At 38.8% G+C, this 17,663-nt stretch overlaps 1 protein-coding gene and 1 pseudogene across 1 annotated transcript in view; one reads left to right on the top strand and one right to left on the bottom strand.

The window, feature by feature from the left end:
* Positions 1–1,225: 1,225 nt before the first annotated feature.
* The window catches only part of myo3a (myosin IIIA), a 103,804-nt gene continuing 87,366 nt past the window's right edge, over positions 1,226–17,663 (bottom strand). Inside the window, exons 35-38 of the mRNA XM_088918461.1 lie at positions 12,405–12,496; positions 12,100–12,140; positions 3,710–3,868; positions 1,226–2,560 (exon numbers count right to left, since the gene is read on the bottom strand). Coding sequence (XP_088774587.1) covers positions 2,446–2,560; positions 3,710–3,868; positions 12,100–12,140; positions 12,405–12,496 — 407 coding nt within the window. The 3' untranslated portion in view covers positions 1,226–2,445. The remainder of the gene's footprint in view (positions 2,561–3,709; positions 3,869–12,099; positions 12,141–12,404; positions 12,497–17,663) is intronic.
* LOC148832647 (uncharacterized) lies at positions 14,974–16,241 on the top strand (annotated as a pseudogene).

The raw sequence follows: 17,663 nt of genomic DNA, 5'->3' as shown, positions 1-17,663 counted from the left end.
TTGCAGCATCTCATACTTGGGCAAAAGAGGGGACACAGCCCCCCAATTTCCCTTAATGTCAAATGTAAGGGTGTCTTTTTACAGCAAGTCAGTCAACAGGGTCTGATATTTAGCTTTCATTCAAAACCCAATTTTACTGACATGGTATGCATGCTCAAGTCCGAAACCCATCAACATCCACATGAAAATCAGTATCTGTGTGTTCAGCATGGATTTTTGACACGCTTTGATTTTAAAAATGAGTACCAGTTACATAACAGAAATAGTGCAGGTGAGCTCAGTAAATGGGTTGCCAATTTGATGCTTTTGATGCCTGTGGATAATTGCGTGTCATTGGTTAAAAGGGAAAACAAGTAAATTTGAGAAATTGTGAGCTTTACCTATAACCTTTGGTGAAAATTATGGAAGTAGCTACAAATCTAACTGAAGTAAAGGATCAGAAAAAAAATAATGAATTTGACTGAATGTTCACTGAATTATTTTCTTGCATTTCCACTCAGTCTACTCATTACGTGATAAGCACTTTTCTGGAGTAGTCACCAATCATCTAGTGAATTTATTATTGGAAGAGCTCTGGTAGGATATTACCCAGAGAACCAAATATCACTTAATATGTAATAATTAAACAGCACTGACTATTAGTTTACACCTTCTTAATGAAACAGCCACATAGTATACATATTTGTAGCAAGTATGTTGCTTTCTTATTTAAACCTCATTTCAGTTTTTCCATCTTTTCTTAGATAGACTTTAAGAGATGGTTGATTTCTTAAAGCGGTAACCAGAGAAGACAACTGAGATTAAATTCTCAATGATAATGATGGCCCGGAGAGTACCCATTTATAAAGCAGGGCAGGTACCAGAGCAATTTCAGTGACATACAGTAACGTGCTGAAGGGAGAGAAAGCCTGCTGGTGAGAAGACCTCCCTGGATTGGGACTCACAAGGCCCAGGGTTGGAGACCTCTGGATATCTCCTGTGCGCTGCGTCTACAAATCCTGTCATGCCAGATATTTATAACCACACACTGCAGAGATTTGAAAGATAACAGAAATTAGTAGTGTCCTTTAGGAACACTGAGCGAGAGTGAACTCAAGGACTCCTACACTGATAACGTTTAGGACATTTAGAAAGAAAGTTGACAGGTGAGGCCAGTTGTAAAAGCTGCAGAGACATTAAGTAAGAAACTGGCAAATAACTTTTTTCCCCCCCATTTTTCCCAGCCTTGAGAACACCGTGAAGTTTATTATCTTTACTGAAGGACACATTTGCTCCTGGAGTGATGCAAGTAGGAAATTGTATAAATATTACAGTACAAATTTTAACACAAAGCAAATCCTACCACACAGAATGACTTTTGAAGTGAGAAGATTAAATGGGCAATCGTGAATGTTTTGTTCTCTTTAAAAAAACACCATTGTTGTCCTCTGATCTTGTTGGACTGATGTGTTAACACTTCTTCTTTTAGCAGTGCAGCCTGCAGGATTTCCATACATACTGTAAAACCTCATTAGGCTTTCACATATTGTATGTACTATACAATGACTTGTGTATTAAAACAAATGTAATAACTACATACAATATTGGTACCTTACAAAGAATTATTTATAGACAAGATAACTTCTCTGACCGACAAAATTGCTTTTTGACCATCTCATGAACTTCTACAATTGAAACACTTTAAGCAGTTCTAGGCATTAATTTTCATTTCAAATTTAAAGATACACAGAATCAAAAGCAGTACCATTTTACAGCGATACACAAATAAACAGTTGTGAACTCCAAAAAGTGCAAAGAAAGTCAATGTTTTTATGAGTGTTTAGAAATGTACAGACTTGCCTGGCACAGTATAGAATACTGTACATTGCCAAGCAGTTTTGTACATTATGTTGTTTTTGTGAAACAATTAAAAAAACGAATTATTTTGATAATTATATATATATATGATAATAAGTGTATGTGCATATGTACAAACATCTGCATATTATGTGTTTTTGGACCAATGGTAACCTTTTATGATGCTGCATTTTCCAAAATGATGTTTTTTCATTTTGTTGTGTTGTCAATACATAATATGTAACAAAATCAATAGTATTGAATACTTATAATGAAAACACATCAGAAAATGATTTAGCAGAACAAGAATATCAAAACGATTGTTTAACTGACTTTCTTTTGTTTGATTTTCATGTGTTCAGAGGAAAAAAAACACTTTTGGAAACCATTAAAGAAACAATTTGTTCGCTAAGTGTGAACATAGCTGTACATGTCTTACATTAAATCTTTATTTAAATTTGAAGCTTTAAAGTCAGTTATCCCAATACACTTAAAGTATTGAAGGTGAAGAAAAGCTGAAACAGAATGACAGTATATTTAGATTCTAATATCCTCTAAAGACAAGCGTCTACAAGTAGTGGAAGTGATAATAGGAGGCTAAGAGACAAACTAGCACTGCTTGATCAGTCTCTGCCTTTGGGATGTCTTCCTGAGCAATTTTCTGTAGTCATAGGGATTGTCTTCTTCCTGGCTCTCTGTCGAGGTGAGTTTTGCAAGTGGTTGCCTAGCGTGGAAGCAGGAAAGGTAGCGCTTGGTTAGGACCCAAAACATACAGTAGTAATGAACAAGGAATGAAACATAGGAAAGAAAAATATTTTTCACATGTTTGTACATGAAGCACAGAACACAGAACATAAGCTTAATATCTGTATTTTTCATCTCAAAGGATCTCAAAGCACTTTTCATATAGGAGGGAACTCTCTATGTGCACCAATGAAGTGCACCATCTGATTACAGAGCAGGTCATGCAGAGTTAGAAATGACTACATTAATGCAGTTATACAGGGGGACATTAAGGGAGGTCAGACTGTGCAAGCACAAGGGCTCTGAACACTCCCTACTGTCAAGAACAGTGTTAAGGGATCTTTGATGACCAAGCAGTCAGGATCCTAGTTTAGCATCAAAGTCATTTTTTGTTCTTTTATCCGATAAGCTTTATAGAACCACTAAGCTTCAAACAAATGCAGTTTACATTAAATAGCAAGAAAGTAAACATTTTACAGTACCTTTTAAAACTACCCTTCAAAACAAATTCTTACAGAATGTTTGACGGATTAATTAAAAAAAAATCAGATGAATATTATTTTATTACGTTTTATGAGAGGTAGCGGCACAGATGTAAATGACAAGTGCAATTTACCACTTGCAGCGAACATTCAACACAATGAGCCAGACTATTAGAGGAACTGACATTTGCCGTTCAAGGGAAGCAATTTCGGTTTGAATGGCGCATTCACATTACACACGAACAAAAAATGACTCCTGCAAACAAAATTAATTATTGAGATAAAAACTTAATTTGCTTATTTCATTTTATCGACGGAATTTATATCAAACATATAAACAACAACAAACTATACGGTTTGGGGTTTTCAGCATGTGGCAATCTTTGTCCACATTTCTACACTGAATGAGCATGCATGTAATGCACCCAGGTTAAAGTGCAAGCCTTATTTTCAAGCCACAGTTGAGTTCTATTAAAGAATATATTTTGATACCATGTATCTGTATATACTGTATATTTTTTACATTCTGTTTTACCAAAAACAATGACAGCACATTTTCAGCAAGAGTATACAGCAGGAGGGAGACCCTGCTGTTTTCTCAGGATGGCACTTACAGTAGTTTATAGTTTGAGCTGCGAGTTTCTTACCGTCCAGTGTGGCTGGGTGGCAAGACCTTTGGCTCTGGAGCTGTCCTGGCGGGGGTTTTTTGGTCAGGGGAAGCGTTTCTCTCAGGGCTGCTGTTCATGGAGGTATTGGATGAAAGCTCTTGGTAGTAACTGTCTTCCATGTCTAGTAGTTTTCCCGGACTGTGGAGAATACATAGGCTTAGACTTAGAAACAAGTACGTAAGAAGGACTGTAGCTGAAGGAGGGCTGCTCACACTGTCACCAGACTGGAGTGCCAACTTTTCAAAAAAGATGTAGGGAAACGGAATCGGTGTCCTCTGAATCCTCAGAATCCTTGTAGGTCAACATGTTCAATCAGAAACCTTTTTTTCAGGTTTCCTGTGTTTATCTGATTATTTTTAGAGTTTAAATAAGTCATTTCCTATCAGTGCAAGACTGCTGTGATAACTCATCTTCAAAGGCTGCTTTGGATAACTGGGTATTGCCATGTATTGTACTGGAAATACGTGTACTGTAGTAACCGAGCGAAATTGAGGAAAAAGGGATGCAAAGTGCAAATTCCACATTAATTGATAAAAGAAATATATGCACAAAATATTAATAAAATAATAATAAAAGCACTTTAACTGAATGTTAGTAAGAAGTCCTCAATTCTGATTATAGCCTGAACCACATACTAATGTTAATAATTCTTACAATAGTTTAAACACAATTAAGAACACTAATTGATATGTTGGAGGTTATGAACAGAACTTTACAGCTAAAGTAAAGTTATACAAATAATTGTATTAATATATGATGAAGAAGTATGAGCAGGGAGCTGCGTCAGTATGTGTAAGCTACAAAGGAACAGGTAAAGGTTTATTTCATGCTAAAAAGGGGAAATCGACACCTTAAGAAGGCTCCAAAGCCAAAACATTGCATTTACTTTTCTTTTTTTTCCTTTCAGCATGGAATAAACCTTTTCCTGTCCCTTAATATATGATTATACTGATATACCACAATGTTACTACAGTAGTTGTCACACAACCCATCAGAAAGTACAAGCAGTGATAATATTTCAGATTTTTAGATACTGTATGTGATAAACACTGTGGCTCTTGTCCCAGCTGACACGAGGAGTTAAGTCAAAATTTTAACCAATGGACTGAACTTCTACTGACTGGTTACAGTCCTTCTTTATGTTTCACTCAGTGCTGTGTGGAAGACTCTGAGGTAACGTCTCGTCATACTATCTATCACGATATCACTGCCTGTGCTTATTCAGGCCGTGAGGGAGTGTGGCACCATCTGATGAATTGCCTGGCAACAAGGCAACATTGTAGCATACCAACATAATATCAGGTTATGTATCAATTTGGTGAAACAGTTATTTTCTTTTTCTTCTAAAAACACATCAAATGAGAATAAAACAAAATGACAATTCAACATTCATCCCTTCCCTCCAAAAATTTCTCCCACAGGGTTAATGGTCTGCACTCCAGTTAATGGACTGTTTCGAGTCACAGTACTCTTAAATATAAGATCAGACATCTACAAAGGTATCATGTAAAAAATGGTATAGAAACAAACCTCCTTTAGAATAAATTGGTCAATTTTTGTCTGAACAGTAAGAAAAGATATTGCTGGTCTGGAGTCAGTATGGAGAAGAGCCACCTGAAAAATTGCTGCTCTCAAAGGAATGTCTTACACGCAAATTAATCTTTTTAGTCTTGAACAGGGATGACTGTGAGGGGACCTATCTAAAGTATAGAAATTTTTCAGAGGTACACAGTCAAACCAGTGGTCTTCTTCATAATCAACACTGAAACAGAAACCCGAGGACACAAGTGAAAACTACAGGAAAGTGCAATTAAAACTGAGAGCACGTCTTCACTGAAAAGGATTTGAGAGTGTGGAGGAAGCTTCCCAACCCAGATATTCAAGATGATACCTTGGCTTTTTACAGGAAAGACTTGGCTGAAATCCTTGGATTAACTAGCTATTGAAAACAAATAAGCACGTGCCAAATGGTCCTTGGCACTGGTCAACGTTCCTGTGATTCGTCAACATCAGCAGATGCTCTTTAGGGCCTCACTGTTCACTCCCTCACTGGCACCACGTGTACAAGCTGCTGAGAGCTCCACAGAGACGTTTAAAGATAGGCCAGGTTTTCACCGGTGTCAACATACCTTAGCTGTGGTCAGACCAGCTAACCTGATCTGTTTCTGAGGCTGTCAAAGGCCAAGGTGGAAGATAACATTGAGGAAATCATCGAGAAGATCAAAGAATATCCTTGTTTAGGATGATAAATAAGAGTAGAAGACTTTAACACATTTTGACAGCCTCAAAAGATGTGTAAAAAGGTATCTATAGTGTTCGATGGCCAGAGCATCGGGGGCAATTATCACGATGGTATCCATGATTTCTGTCGCTGGCTCACTCACATTTGATGTAACAGATTTAACAGGTTAATTAATTATGCTAATTATGAATTGTCAATAACAAGGTTGTTCAACAGAGGGTATAGTGTGAAAGTTACAGACCAGCGCTGTCTGTGACCACCACTGGAAGCAATGCAAGCATCTGTGACATACTGTGTCTTTTGCACTACATTGCAGGTGCTGTTTTGTGGAAACCTTTTACATTTTGTTTCACAGGACATGGACAAGTACACGCCTGTCTACTGGTCTATAAGTCTTTGGGGCCACACATCACCCCATATCATCCCACAAAATGTTCAGTGGGGCTCAGATCTTGCAAATTGTGCATCTGTGGCACAACGGTCACATTTGCATCTCTCAAGTTAGCTGTTGAGCATTTTTTCTGCAGGAATACTTTCCCTTCAGGATATGCCTGCAGATAGGCAGTAAGTGAGGTCCCGGGTTATTAAACATTCAATAGGTTAAATCGCCTGATCACTTGTGCCAAATGAACTCACTTACTAATAAGATGTTCTTGTATTTATGCAATACTCAAAGTTACTTGAGTGCATGACGTTCAGTCAGGAATGATTTATTAATCAAAATTATGACAAAAAGATTTAATCATGATCAAAATCTGTTTATTGTTTCTAAAAATCTGCAGGGAATGTGGTGATCTAAAATGACAGACACGATAAGGTCCTTAGATCACATTTCATAGCCACTTTTATACCTTTATCTATTTCAATATCGCATTTAACAAAAAGATTTAAAGACAAAAGTAAATGAATATTGTGCTATGAGCTGATGGAAAAAATACCAGTTCTTGTGCAAGAGCTCTCGCTGCACGCCACAGTATTATCACTTTACATCCTGGTCTAGTAATGGTGCATAATGATGCCCATCCTCCTGTGATACACTCAAACAGTGGGGCTCCTCTTCATGTGCTTTGTCTTGCTTTTTGGATTACAGGCTGCATTATCTAACAGAAATGGAATCTGGGTTACTTGCATGCACCATCGCTTTCCATATTTCCACCAGGTATTATATCATTCAATTTAACAATACCTAACAATGCTATAGAGACCTCTTTTCTGATTAGTTTTGGGCAGTTATGCTTATAATATTTAAATAAAAGTTATGGCATTTTGAAGTGAATTATGCAGCCATGAGCTCAGACAAAAAAAAAAAGCCTTTGCGATAATTAAACACATTTTTTCACCTCAAATCTTTTCCATTATTTTAATAAGAAGATTCAGAATTCTGGTTCAGTAGAATACTGCCTTCTGAATAGTTTCAGCCTGTCAGGATTTCACGGGAAATTAATTCATTAACCTGTGGTCGTTGGTTATGTTCATCTCCTTGACAAAACATTAACACCTGGTTTTTGTCTTCTTGCACATCAAGTATCAGTGAAAGTTGGCGACTATTATATTCACAAAACGGACTAGAAAAACAGTTCACCAATGAAATCATTTTTCTGGACAATTCTAGCCTCCTGGCTCATTTAGGGAAAGCTTACTGAATACACTGATTTCACAAGCGGGGACAAAGTCCACCACCTGGCTGTAATACTTGATGTTATTTTACAGTGTGTACAAAAAAAACAACATCAGGGATCTGAACATCTCCCTTTCTCTATGTTTGTATATTGGCTACCTCCTGTAACATCACCGATATGATAAATACAGTACCCTGCAAACGTATTCAGACTCCTCCTATGGTATTCCATTGTGTGAAATTACAAAATGATGCATGCTCATTTTTGTAAACTAAATGCTCAAACTGTAGACTTCCAAGGATAAGGTAAGTTACAGTAAATATCAGCAAAAACTAAAGAAAAAATGAAATACACAGTAGTGTATTAAGTATAAATCAATGAATAATTAAGAACCAGAATATGTGAAATATTAAGTGTATCCCTAGTTATTTATAGTTATTATAACAATAAAGGGATAATCAGGTCATTTATTGAGTTTTAGCAGCAGTCAAGAATATAATGGTCAGAAACTTTATGTGTTCGGTCTTCACGACACAGATTATTGGAAACATCATTCCACGACTTCAGAAAAAGAGGACTTAATAAAAAGAGTAGATGATGCTCATCAGGCTGGAAAGGGTTACTAAACATTTGAGATATCAAATAGTCTGTGATTTTCAGATAGTCTACTAATGGAAAATATTCATGAGCATAGTGCCTTAACACCAGTCATGCTGCCACCATCTCCCCCAAAGCAACCCAGACAGTCATCAAAACACAAAGAACCTCGGAGTAACATCTAAAGATCCACAGGTCTCTCTCACCGCCACTAATGGCAGTGTTCATGTCTCATCTATGAGGTTTTCATGGGAGTATAGGCAGGGAGATACAAAAAAAAACATTGCAGCCTGTCTTAGGATTGGCAAGAAACACCTGGAAGATCCCCAACACTCCTGGAAAAAAATGTCCTCTGGACAGATTACTGAGAAGTTGAACTCTTTAGCCACAATGAGAAATGATTTGTGTGAAAATTACATACTGCCTTCTAACAGAGCATCACATCCTGACTGTCAAGCACTGTGGTGGAGTTTCATGATTTGGGTCTTCTTTGATTCCTCAGGACCTAAACTGGGCTAGTATCAGTAAAAGAACCATGAGTTTAGTATTGTATCAGTGCTGGATGGCCATCCATTTGTCAATTGAGTTGAAAGAGTCAAGAGGATTATGCTACAACGATCTTAAACACATAAGCAGATGCATCTAGATTGGCCAAGTCAAAGTCTGAATCTAAACCCAACTGAAATGCTATGGCAGGACATGAAGCTGGAAACTCTCAAATGTCACCAACTTGAAGCAGTTCTGTAAGTCAATATTCCTAAGAAAACAATGCGAGACATTGATTGACTGTTAAAAGATATGTTCTCATATTTACTATTCACACAATAATAAGTGGTTTTGTCATTTCATTAATTAAACAGTCTAAATCTTTTACTTTGAGTTATAAATTTAATCAGATTTAATCTTCAGCTTTCAATGACACTTTCATGAATGTATTGTAGGTCTTAAATATATGAGAATTCAGACCATTAATGAGATATAATAATGGCAGAAAATGCTAGTGAAGGAAGTATTGAAGCTTATACAGCACATACTGTATGTTGTAAGACCAAACTGATTCTATGTTGTCTAATATTTTTCCACAGCAGCTTGCATTATAGTCAGTTGTTTAAATGAAAGAACTATTAATTGCTCAACCTGGTCAATGTTCATGGACCAATATTGCAATGTTTTAATTGCACCCCCTGAGGTTAAGTTTAAAACACAGCTTTCTGCTTGGACATCTGTTTTTTTTTTAGAGAGATTACTTCATTTGCCTACGGATCATTGTCCAAATATGATCCATTTGTGTACATTATATTTTGATATCTAATACATCATTTCTTTCACATATTTAAAGTGTTAGATGTATTAATTAGTTTAATGGCCATAACTGTTCCAGATAATTAGGTGGGGGTATTTTTAAACGTGACAGTCAATTAAATGGTTATTGCTTAGAAGTGGAGTGACTATGCTGACATGCTGATGTTCAGGATTATTTTATAATATAAAACAACAAGTGAATAACTAAACACCTTAAACAGAAATATTACTTTAAAAGTTGGGCCCAGGGAAATGCCACTCTGCGTGAATTGGTACTTATCCCTCTCTTCCTACACACACTATGTGCATGCACACACTGATGGGCACAGGCCACAGCTGTAGATAGTGTCCTTTTCTTGAAGATCTGACAAATGGCCATCCTGCATCACATAGGTAGAGCAAAAGCATTTTAATTTCCAAAGCAATCTTCAAATTCTGTTTCATATTAGCACTTATCTTAAATAGCCCTTTCATTCGCTATATATATAAAACCACATTATCAGGGATGAATCGAAGCTCCTAACCTTTAACACAAGACAGGTTTTCACTGATTGCTCTCTCAACTGTGGTACCCTGGTAGGTCACCCTGGGTTTGTAGGACCAACTGTGATCCTATGTTGTCACTAACTGTAGCTGAAAAGCTGGTCAACCCTTTTGTCTTCCCTCAAATTGAGTACTGTAATGCCCTACTTACTGGGGTATCTAAATCCATTCTGAGCAAACGTCAGGATTCGGAAGCCAGAATGCAGACCAGGTCTACTGCAATAGATCACATCACTCCTATCCTGGAGTCATTGCACTGGCTTACTATCAGGTTTTACATTCACCTATAATGGCTCACCTACAGTATAAAGCTTTGATTGGCTTTGCACCTCAGTACCTGTCTGAATTACTATTGTCCTACTCTCCATCTCGCAGCCTCGTTTGTCTAATTCTGGTATCCTGTCTATCCCCCAATGCCATCTACTAACGAAGGATGAGAGCGCCTTCTCCTGCTATGCCCCAAAGCTCTGGAATTCTATCCCCAAGGATATTAGGGAGTCACTTTTCCTGAGCTCTTTCAAATCAAAACTTTAGAAGAATCTTCTTTAGAAGAGATTTTATCTAATTGGTTCTGTATCTGTCCTTTTGCTTTCCTACTGCATGTCAAACCCATATCGTAACTACTGTATAATTCTGTTGGCTCCTCTCATTGTGTACTTTTCTTCTTACTGTAAACTGGTATGAGAAGCCTTTTAAAGATGCTACTTAAAAAAAGGAGTAAAAAAGTTTATTATTTTTTATTTAGATAATATACATAGAGTACAGGGCAATTGAAAATCCAAAATAGTGGAAAAGAATAATTAAATAGGCAGGACATTGTTCATGATGTACCTTCATCAAACTCCATCTAAAAAGCCATTTTGCAGAGTTGGGGAAATTTAGGCTTTTTACATTTTTAGAGACCTTATCAGAATAACCTTTACTCTGTTATCTCTGCCTCAGATGACACTTTGAATGAAATGGGTTTCCATGCAATCTTACAGCATCTACACTGCTGTCATCCCATGCTGGAGATTCAATCCTTTAACTGACCTTCTAATTGTTAATGGTGCATATAAACTACTCCCCTCCATGGGCTTTATTTATCTGATAACAAATTATCTGTTAAAAGCAATTTCCTTGCCTGTTGCTCTTGTCTTTCAAGCCTCTTTAATACACTTTCCTTCTCCTCCTACTCTTCTGTACTACTCTGTTATATCTTCTTATTTGTGGATACTTCATCTCCTTTAACACTGTTACTCACCTTGAAACACAGACCTAAAAGCATTTATTCCAGAGTTGACAGTGACAAAGCTGGGTCTGACACCTGCACTGGGGTTTTCTGTAAATTTGTTTCAAACCTGAAATATTTCCTATTGCAGAACATGAGGGGGGAAACCTGAAGTAGGTGGATATTGTGGGGAACAGAACTGCAGAATTATCATTTGCTAGCCAAAAATACTTGATCTTACGGTCTGTTTTGGGCCTCCCTTGTACTTTGTGAGTTTAAACTGACAAAAGGTGAAACAAGAACAGAAGTGGTATCTACTGGTGAGGTTGCAGACAGAAAGCTTGGTTTTAATGGCAAAACCGATGCTACAGGAGGGATCATGCTCTGGGAATGGGAAGAATACAGCAAGATGAAGTCTGTTAGACAGTCAGGGCCCTGCTCTCACTGGACTACATTTCTACCAGCAGACAGGAAGTATCCATGGTTAGCTGACGTTTAACAGTCAATATGAACCCGTGTAAAGATCCAGGAATCTTGAAGTTAAACAACAAGTGGCATTGTAGGAAATTAACATTTTTTAAAACAGTGTTACCAGAAAAGGATAGTGCCTAACATTAAAGATTATTCAGATCTTACTGCATGCCACTGATCACAACTTTCAACCACAAAAAGTTTGCTTTACAAAAATGTGATTTTACTCTTCTTTATATTTGTGCTTTAAGAATGTTATGCTTGCTTTAGGACACCTCTTGCTGGTCATGAGTACTGAGGTAGATGGTACATAAAAGATGCTTCCATAAAAGCATCACACAGCCCAAAACATGATGTGCAGATGAAACACAAGAACAGTCTTTACCTTTGTTTCCTTGGCTTCCTTTTATCATCCTGGAGAGATCTCTGCAACCAGAAACGAAACGTTACCCTGATGAACGTCTCTGACGCTGTGACGTGGTATTCACTTAAACACTCAGAAAACGAGACTATGAATTCGAGCTTAATCGGAAATACAATTAGTTTTATGAAAACGTAAACGGGATAGCTGCAACTCTATCGTCGTCGAAAGGGATGAGGACACCCGTATACTGTGAATGGCATTGGGTTAATCAATATGCAAATGATCTGATTCAGCTTCATTTCAGTAAAATCAATGCTCTGACTTACATGGATGAGGTTATAGTAAGTGGAGTCCTCAGGGGTGTTCAGTGTTTTTGGTTGCTGGGTCCTTCTCGGTGTTCTCACCTGCTTCTGGTCTGCTAGAATCAAAGAGTGACAAATGTTCATCGTTTAACAATGGCTAATTGTTAATTAAATAATCACTTGTACTTTTAAAACTGAGACAACAGTTCTTTCCTTTTCCACAGAGGTCAGTTAATTTCTTTCTCGTGAACGTGTGTGATACATTAATCTCGAGATTTTGACTCTCGGTTTGGAGACATAAGCCTGCATCTGCCGCTCTACTTCTTGCTTTGCCGCGTCCTACACAGTTAAACATTTATTTTGACCCCCTTCTTAAAAAAAAATGCATAACGTAGGAGGTTTGCACATTATTTTCCTTTAAATGACACAATCTGTATTTTACAGATGTTTTCTTAAATTGGATATACTAGTGGAATCACCGGCGGGCTTCCTGTCATGGTTGAAGTTCAGGGTTTGCGTTCTACCTGCTTGTGAAGAGCCACTGGTTTAAAGAACACTATTGGTCTGTGTGGAGGCAGAGGAGAAGCACCAGCACTTCAGGTGAGTCAGTCTCTAGGGTGGCTAAATTCAAAGGTGAAAGAGTGGGCAACACTTATTTCAAAGAAAGTTTGCACAGTTATCATGACGCTTGAAGAAATCAAAATTGGCATAATGGTGCTTAATATCTAAAAAAAAAAAAGATATTAGTGTTTTCTCTGTTAGTCTTGCACTCCGCCCCACTCTTACAATGTGTCTAATGAGTTTAGCCAGTGGGTCTCTGCTAGTATAAGATCGTGACTGTCTTATGTTTTCCTATCGTTACTGCACCCACGTAGAGGGACAGCATCATTTACCCATGGTGGGGAGTAATTTGCAGTGGCTATAAAGCATTCAATAAAAGTTTTAATTCGGTCATTTTGTTTCAACAACTGATTCCTCTAGTGGGATTTATTAAATATTTTCCTATCTGTGTACCATTCCCCTACATGGCTATAGGTTTAAATCAATTTTGTCAGAAATAAAAGGAAGAATTTCAGATTTTAAAAGTAAACACAACTGCAATAAGGTGTCCCCAAGCAGAAAACTCTGCCTCCTGCAAAGAACAGGCAAAGGTGTTTATACCCATGAGAGAGAAGTCTCCTGCTGTGTTACAACTTAACATTTTCTACAAAATGTGTGAAATGTTTCTAAGGAAAAGAGCAATTCTAGCAAGTGCATTGTTAATTAGTTTTCTCCCATAACAATTCATGAAGCATGAAGATTTCTTTCAGAATACAACAACATGCAAGAAAAGAGCAATTGTATTCTAACAGGGTCTCTCAGTTTTCCCAGATACATAGTTTTTTGTGATAACAATTCTATATCAGTAATGTTTGTATATATATATTTCCCAATAGTTCAGGTGGGTAGCTGCATCAGCATGCATAGGCTGCAAAGGAACAAGTAATAGGTTTATCCTAGTATGCTGAAAAGAGAAGAAAGAAAACACAACGTTTCTGCAATGGAGCTTTCTTTGGGTGTAAGAAAGATAGGGCAGTTAGCAAAGATAATATACAGTAGCATGGGAAAACAAAAGCCAGGAGAGAGGAGGAGGCGGGAGCAGGGGAGAGGCAGAGTGGCCAATTTCTCCTGAAATGTAACACTTTTTCTTTTGACTCTGACACCACCCAGAGTAACACTTAGAGACTTCTCCAACTATTTTCTCAGAAACTAATGCTTTCTACCATTTTCTCCCTCAAACAACAGATTACTCTTCCTGACAACAACATCAAAGAAGCCAAGGAAATTTTATAGCTAACAGCTCTGCATCATCTTCCCTTTATAACTAACCTCACCAGATCCCTCAGCTCTCAACTCTACCAGTTCCTCACTTCAGAGGAAGATTAAAAACTCAATCATTTGCTACGGAAAAAAAACACCAACACCCCTAACACCTCCACCAGTCCTAACCTTGTTGTTATCCTCTGACCTTTCCCTTTCACAGGATGAGCAATCTCTTCTCAGCAGAGGCCTCAGTTTTGTACCAGTCCCCAAGAAGCTGGACATCCCCCAAGCCCAAGTCGACCTCAGAGCATATTTTGCTGATGACTCCTCCTCACAGGCAGCTGACAACAACCCGGTTATTGTTGCCTACCTTCCTCTCCAACAGGATCCTACCACTGACTACCAAAAGGAAGTGGTATCCACCATCTCCCTTTTTATCAGCAGTAAGGAGCTTCCCCAGGAGGTGAACCAGCTCATTTTCGAACAACCCAGGTATCTCAATTTTACCTCCTCCCAAAAATTCACAAACCCAACACCCCTGGATGCCCCATCGTCTCTGCACGCAACTGTCCAACTACTCACATCTCGGCCTTTCTCGACAGCCTTATGAGACAGCTGGTTGAAGGTACTGTATTCCTTCATATATCAAGGACACCAACCATGCCCTCCAACTTTCCATTGATTGATTGATGATTTCCATTTTCAGGGCCCAGAATGCTACATTTTCACCATGGACAACACGTCTCTCTACACCTTCATTCTCCACAATGACAGTCTTACAGCCCTCAAGCACATGCTGGACAAACGCACAGTACTTGATCCACCCACCCACACCCTTGTCTGCCTTTCAGAATTGGTACTCACACTTAATGCTTTCTCTTTCAATAACCTTTTTACTAGCAAGTTAGTGGAGTGGCCATGGGCACCAGGATGGGACCTAACTATGCCAATATTTTTGTCGGCTGGATAGAAGAACACTTCTTCGCTTCCTGCACTGGCTTTGTCCCAGACCTCTACAAGCGATACATTGATGACTGTGTCGGTGGTGCCACATGCTCTAATGAAGAGCTAGAGCACTTTCTGCATCAATTCACCAACTTCCACCCGTCCCTCAAATATACAGTTAACATATCCTCCGCTACTCTTCCATTTTTAGACATAAACCTATCCATTAACAATTCCCGACTCTCTACTTCGGTCTATTACAAACCCACAGATTCACACAGCTATCTTCTGTACAGCTCATTTCATCCTAAACACACTAACTCTCTCCGTTTTTCACAGTTCCTTTGGCTACGACGACTCTGCAGTGATGACATCAATTTCCAGAACCAAGAAACCACTCAAAATGCACCCTTTTTCATCAGCAGAGGATACCCTAGCTCTGTTTTTGACAGGACCCTCACCTGAGCCAAAAACAGTCCTCAGGCCAATAACTTGATCAGGAACTTTCAGCCTAACAACCGCATTCCTTTGGTGCTTCCCTACCACCCTAACACACTCTCTATCCCCAGGACCATTAACGACAACTTTCTTTTCCTTCAGGATGATCCCTCCATTGGGGCCCTCTTTCCTGACTGCCCTATCATCTCATATCGCCGACCACCTAATCTGCGTAACCTTCTTGTTCACAGCTCCCTTGACCGCCCTCAGCAGCCATCCACACCAGGCACTTTCCCCTGCAACAGAGCTCGCTGTATCACCTGCAAGTACACATCTAACCCCACACTCCTTCAAGGCCCCTCAGGACAATTCCAGATCTCTCAGATGACATCTTGTACCTCCAGCAACCTTATTTACTGTATCTTTTGCAGTAAATGCCTAGCCATCTACATTGGGGAAACAGGAAGGAGACTCGGAGACCGCTTCAGAGAACAAAGATTTCTCCAAGCCCATAGTTTCTTATTTTACCTCTGACAGCCATGATCACACTGATCTCTCCGTTTGCGTTCTCAAAGTAGGGTTTCTTAACTCCTATTGCAGAAAGAAACTAAAATTATCCTGAAACTTGGTTCACATCTTCCCCCTTCTCTCAACGACAGACTTGTTTTCTTCTAATTCTCTCTATTATCTCTCTTAGGTTTCCTTTCACACCTCTCCTCACCTCTCTCGACCTCACACCACTTGATTGGCCACTCTGCCTCTCCCCTGTTCCCAACTCCTCCTCTCTCCTGGCTTCTGTTTTCCCATGCTATATTATCTTTGCTGACTGGCCTATCTTTCATACACCCGAAGAAGGCTCCACAGCTGAAACCTATTTGACCTATTCAGTGACAGCATATTGCTTCCAAACATCTAACCATCAAAAGGTTAATCGACAGGTCTTCAGGAGCCAGATGCCATTTGTTTTGGTGACAAATCGAGCGTCTCTGCGTCATCATTGATCACCCGACACACACTGTTCATAAACACTGCCAGCCCTTTGCGAACCTCGAGCTGGAGCTCATCAGAGCATGGACAGACATTGCCCAGGGGATTGAGAAACCTGAATTCTGAATAGACAAATGAGACTCTGGTGCGGTACGTTTAAGGCTAAACACCATCATTAAAGCAGGACCCTATGCAGCACGTACCGATGTCCAGGTAGCAAACAAATCCAAAAAGGGCAATTCAGAGAAATCTCGAAAGTCCAAGAATAAGGTGATAAAAGCTAGAATAGTAGTGTGGGGAAAACATGCAATGAGAGCAACTGAGCAAACAGTGAACTGTCGAGCTAGAGACTCTAATATTGAGCGAGGTGTTGTGGGAACTGAGGGTTTAAATGGTGATGGGAACAGGTGAGTAGAATTAATGAGGTAATAAGGTGCAATTAGTGACAGGTGAGGTGCGTGGTCATAACAGTATGGTCAATGCAGGAAAGGACAAAGCAACTGACCTCTTTACTTGGCCTTATCTAGACAAGAGGTGCTCTGACAGCAAGTCACGGGTTTCATCAGGAATACATTTTCATTGTAAATAACTGAAGTGTGATACTTTTCTTGGGGGGGAGGGGGGTACAATTAAGGTCATGATGATACTGTATGTTTACACACCATCAGGTGTACAAATACTATGTTGGCTTCAGGTAAAAAAGTGCTGATAAAAACATTGAAAGCTGTGACAACGGATGGGCTGCAAAAGAAGAATTACAGTAGATGTTAACTCTATGCGAAATCTGGAATTAAACTCTACTTCCACTGTTAAAGAGTCCGCATAAAGATGCGATATGCGTCGATTTATTGATTGAATGATCTTACTTTTAAAATGGTGTTGAATTTAACCAGACATGGCTGAAAGAGGGGAAAACCTTTCCAGTTTCTTTCTTTGGAGGAAACCTGTCCTCCAAATAACTGTCATTATTATGTATTGCATGTGCTATATCATGACTTCAAAAAATGATTTGATCGATTTCCAAATCTTGTATGGTGGCGAAGCAATTAATCAATATCTCAAATAAGTTCATTTGCTTTAAACCAAAGAAGAGGTTTGTCTTATTTATGA

The sequence above is a fragment of the Atractosteus spatula genome, chromosome 6 (assembly GCF_055471065.1).
Source record: "Atractosteus spatula isolate fAtrSpa1 chromosome 6, fAtrSpa1.hap1, whole genome shotgun sequence".
In the NCBI taxonomy this organism is placed as follows: domain Eukaryota; kingdom Metazoa; phylum Chordata; class Actinopteri; order Semionotiformes; family Lepisosteidae; genus Atractosteus; species Atractosteus spatula.
Note: the sequence above shows the minus strand (reverse complement) of the source record. Positions and strands in the feature narration are given on the sequence as shown.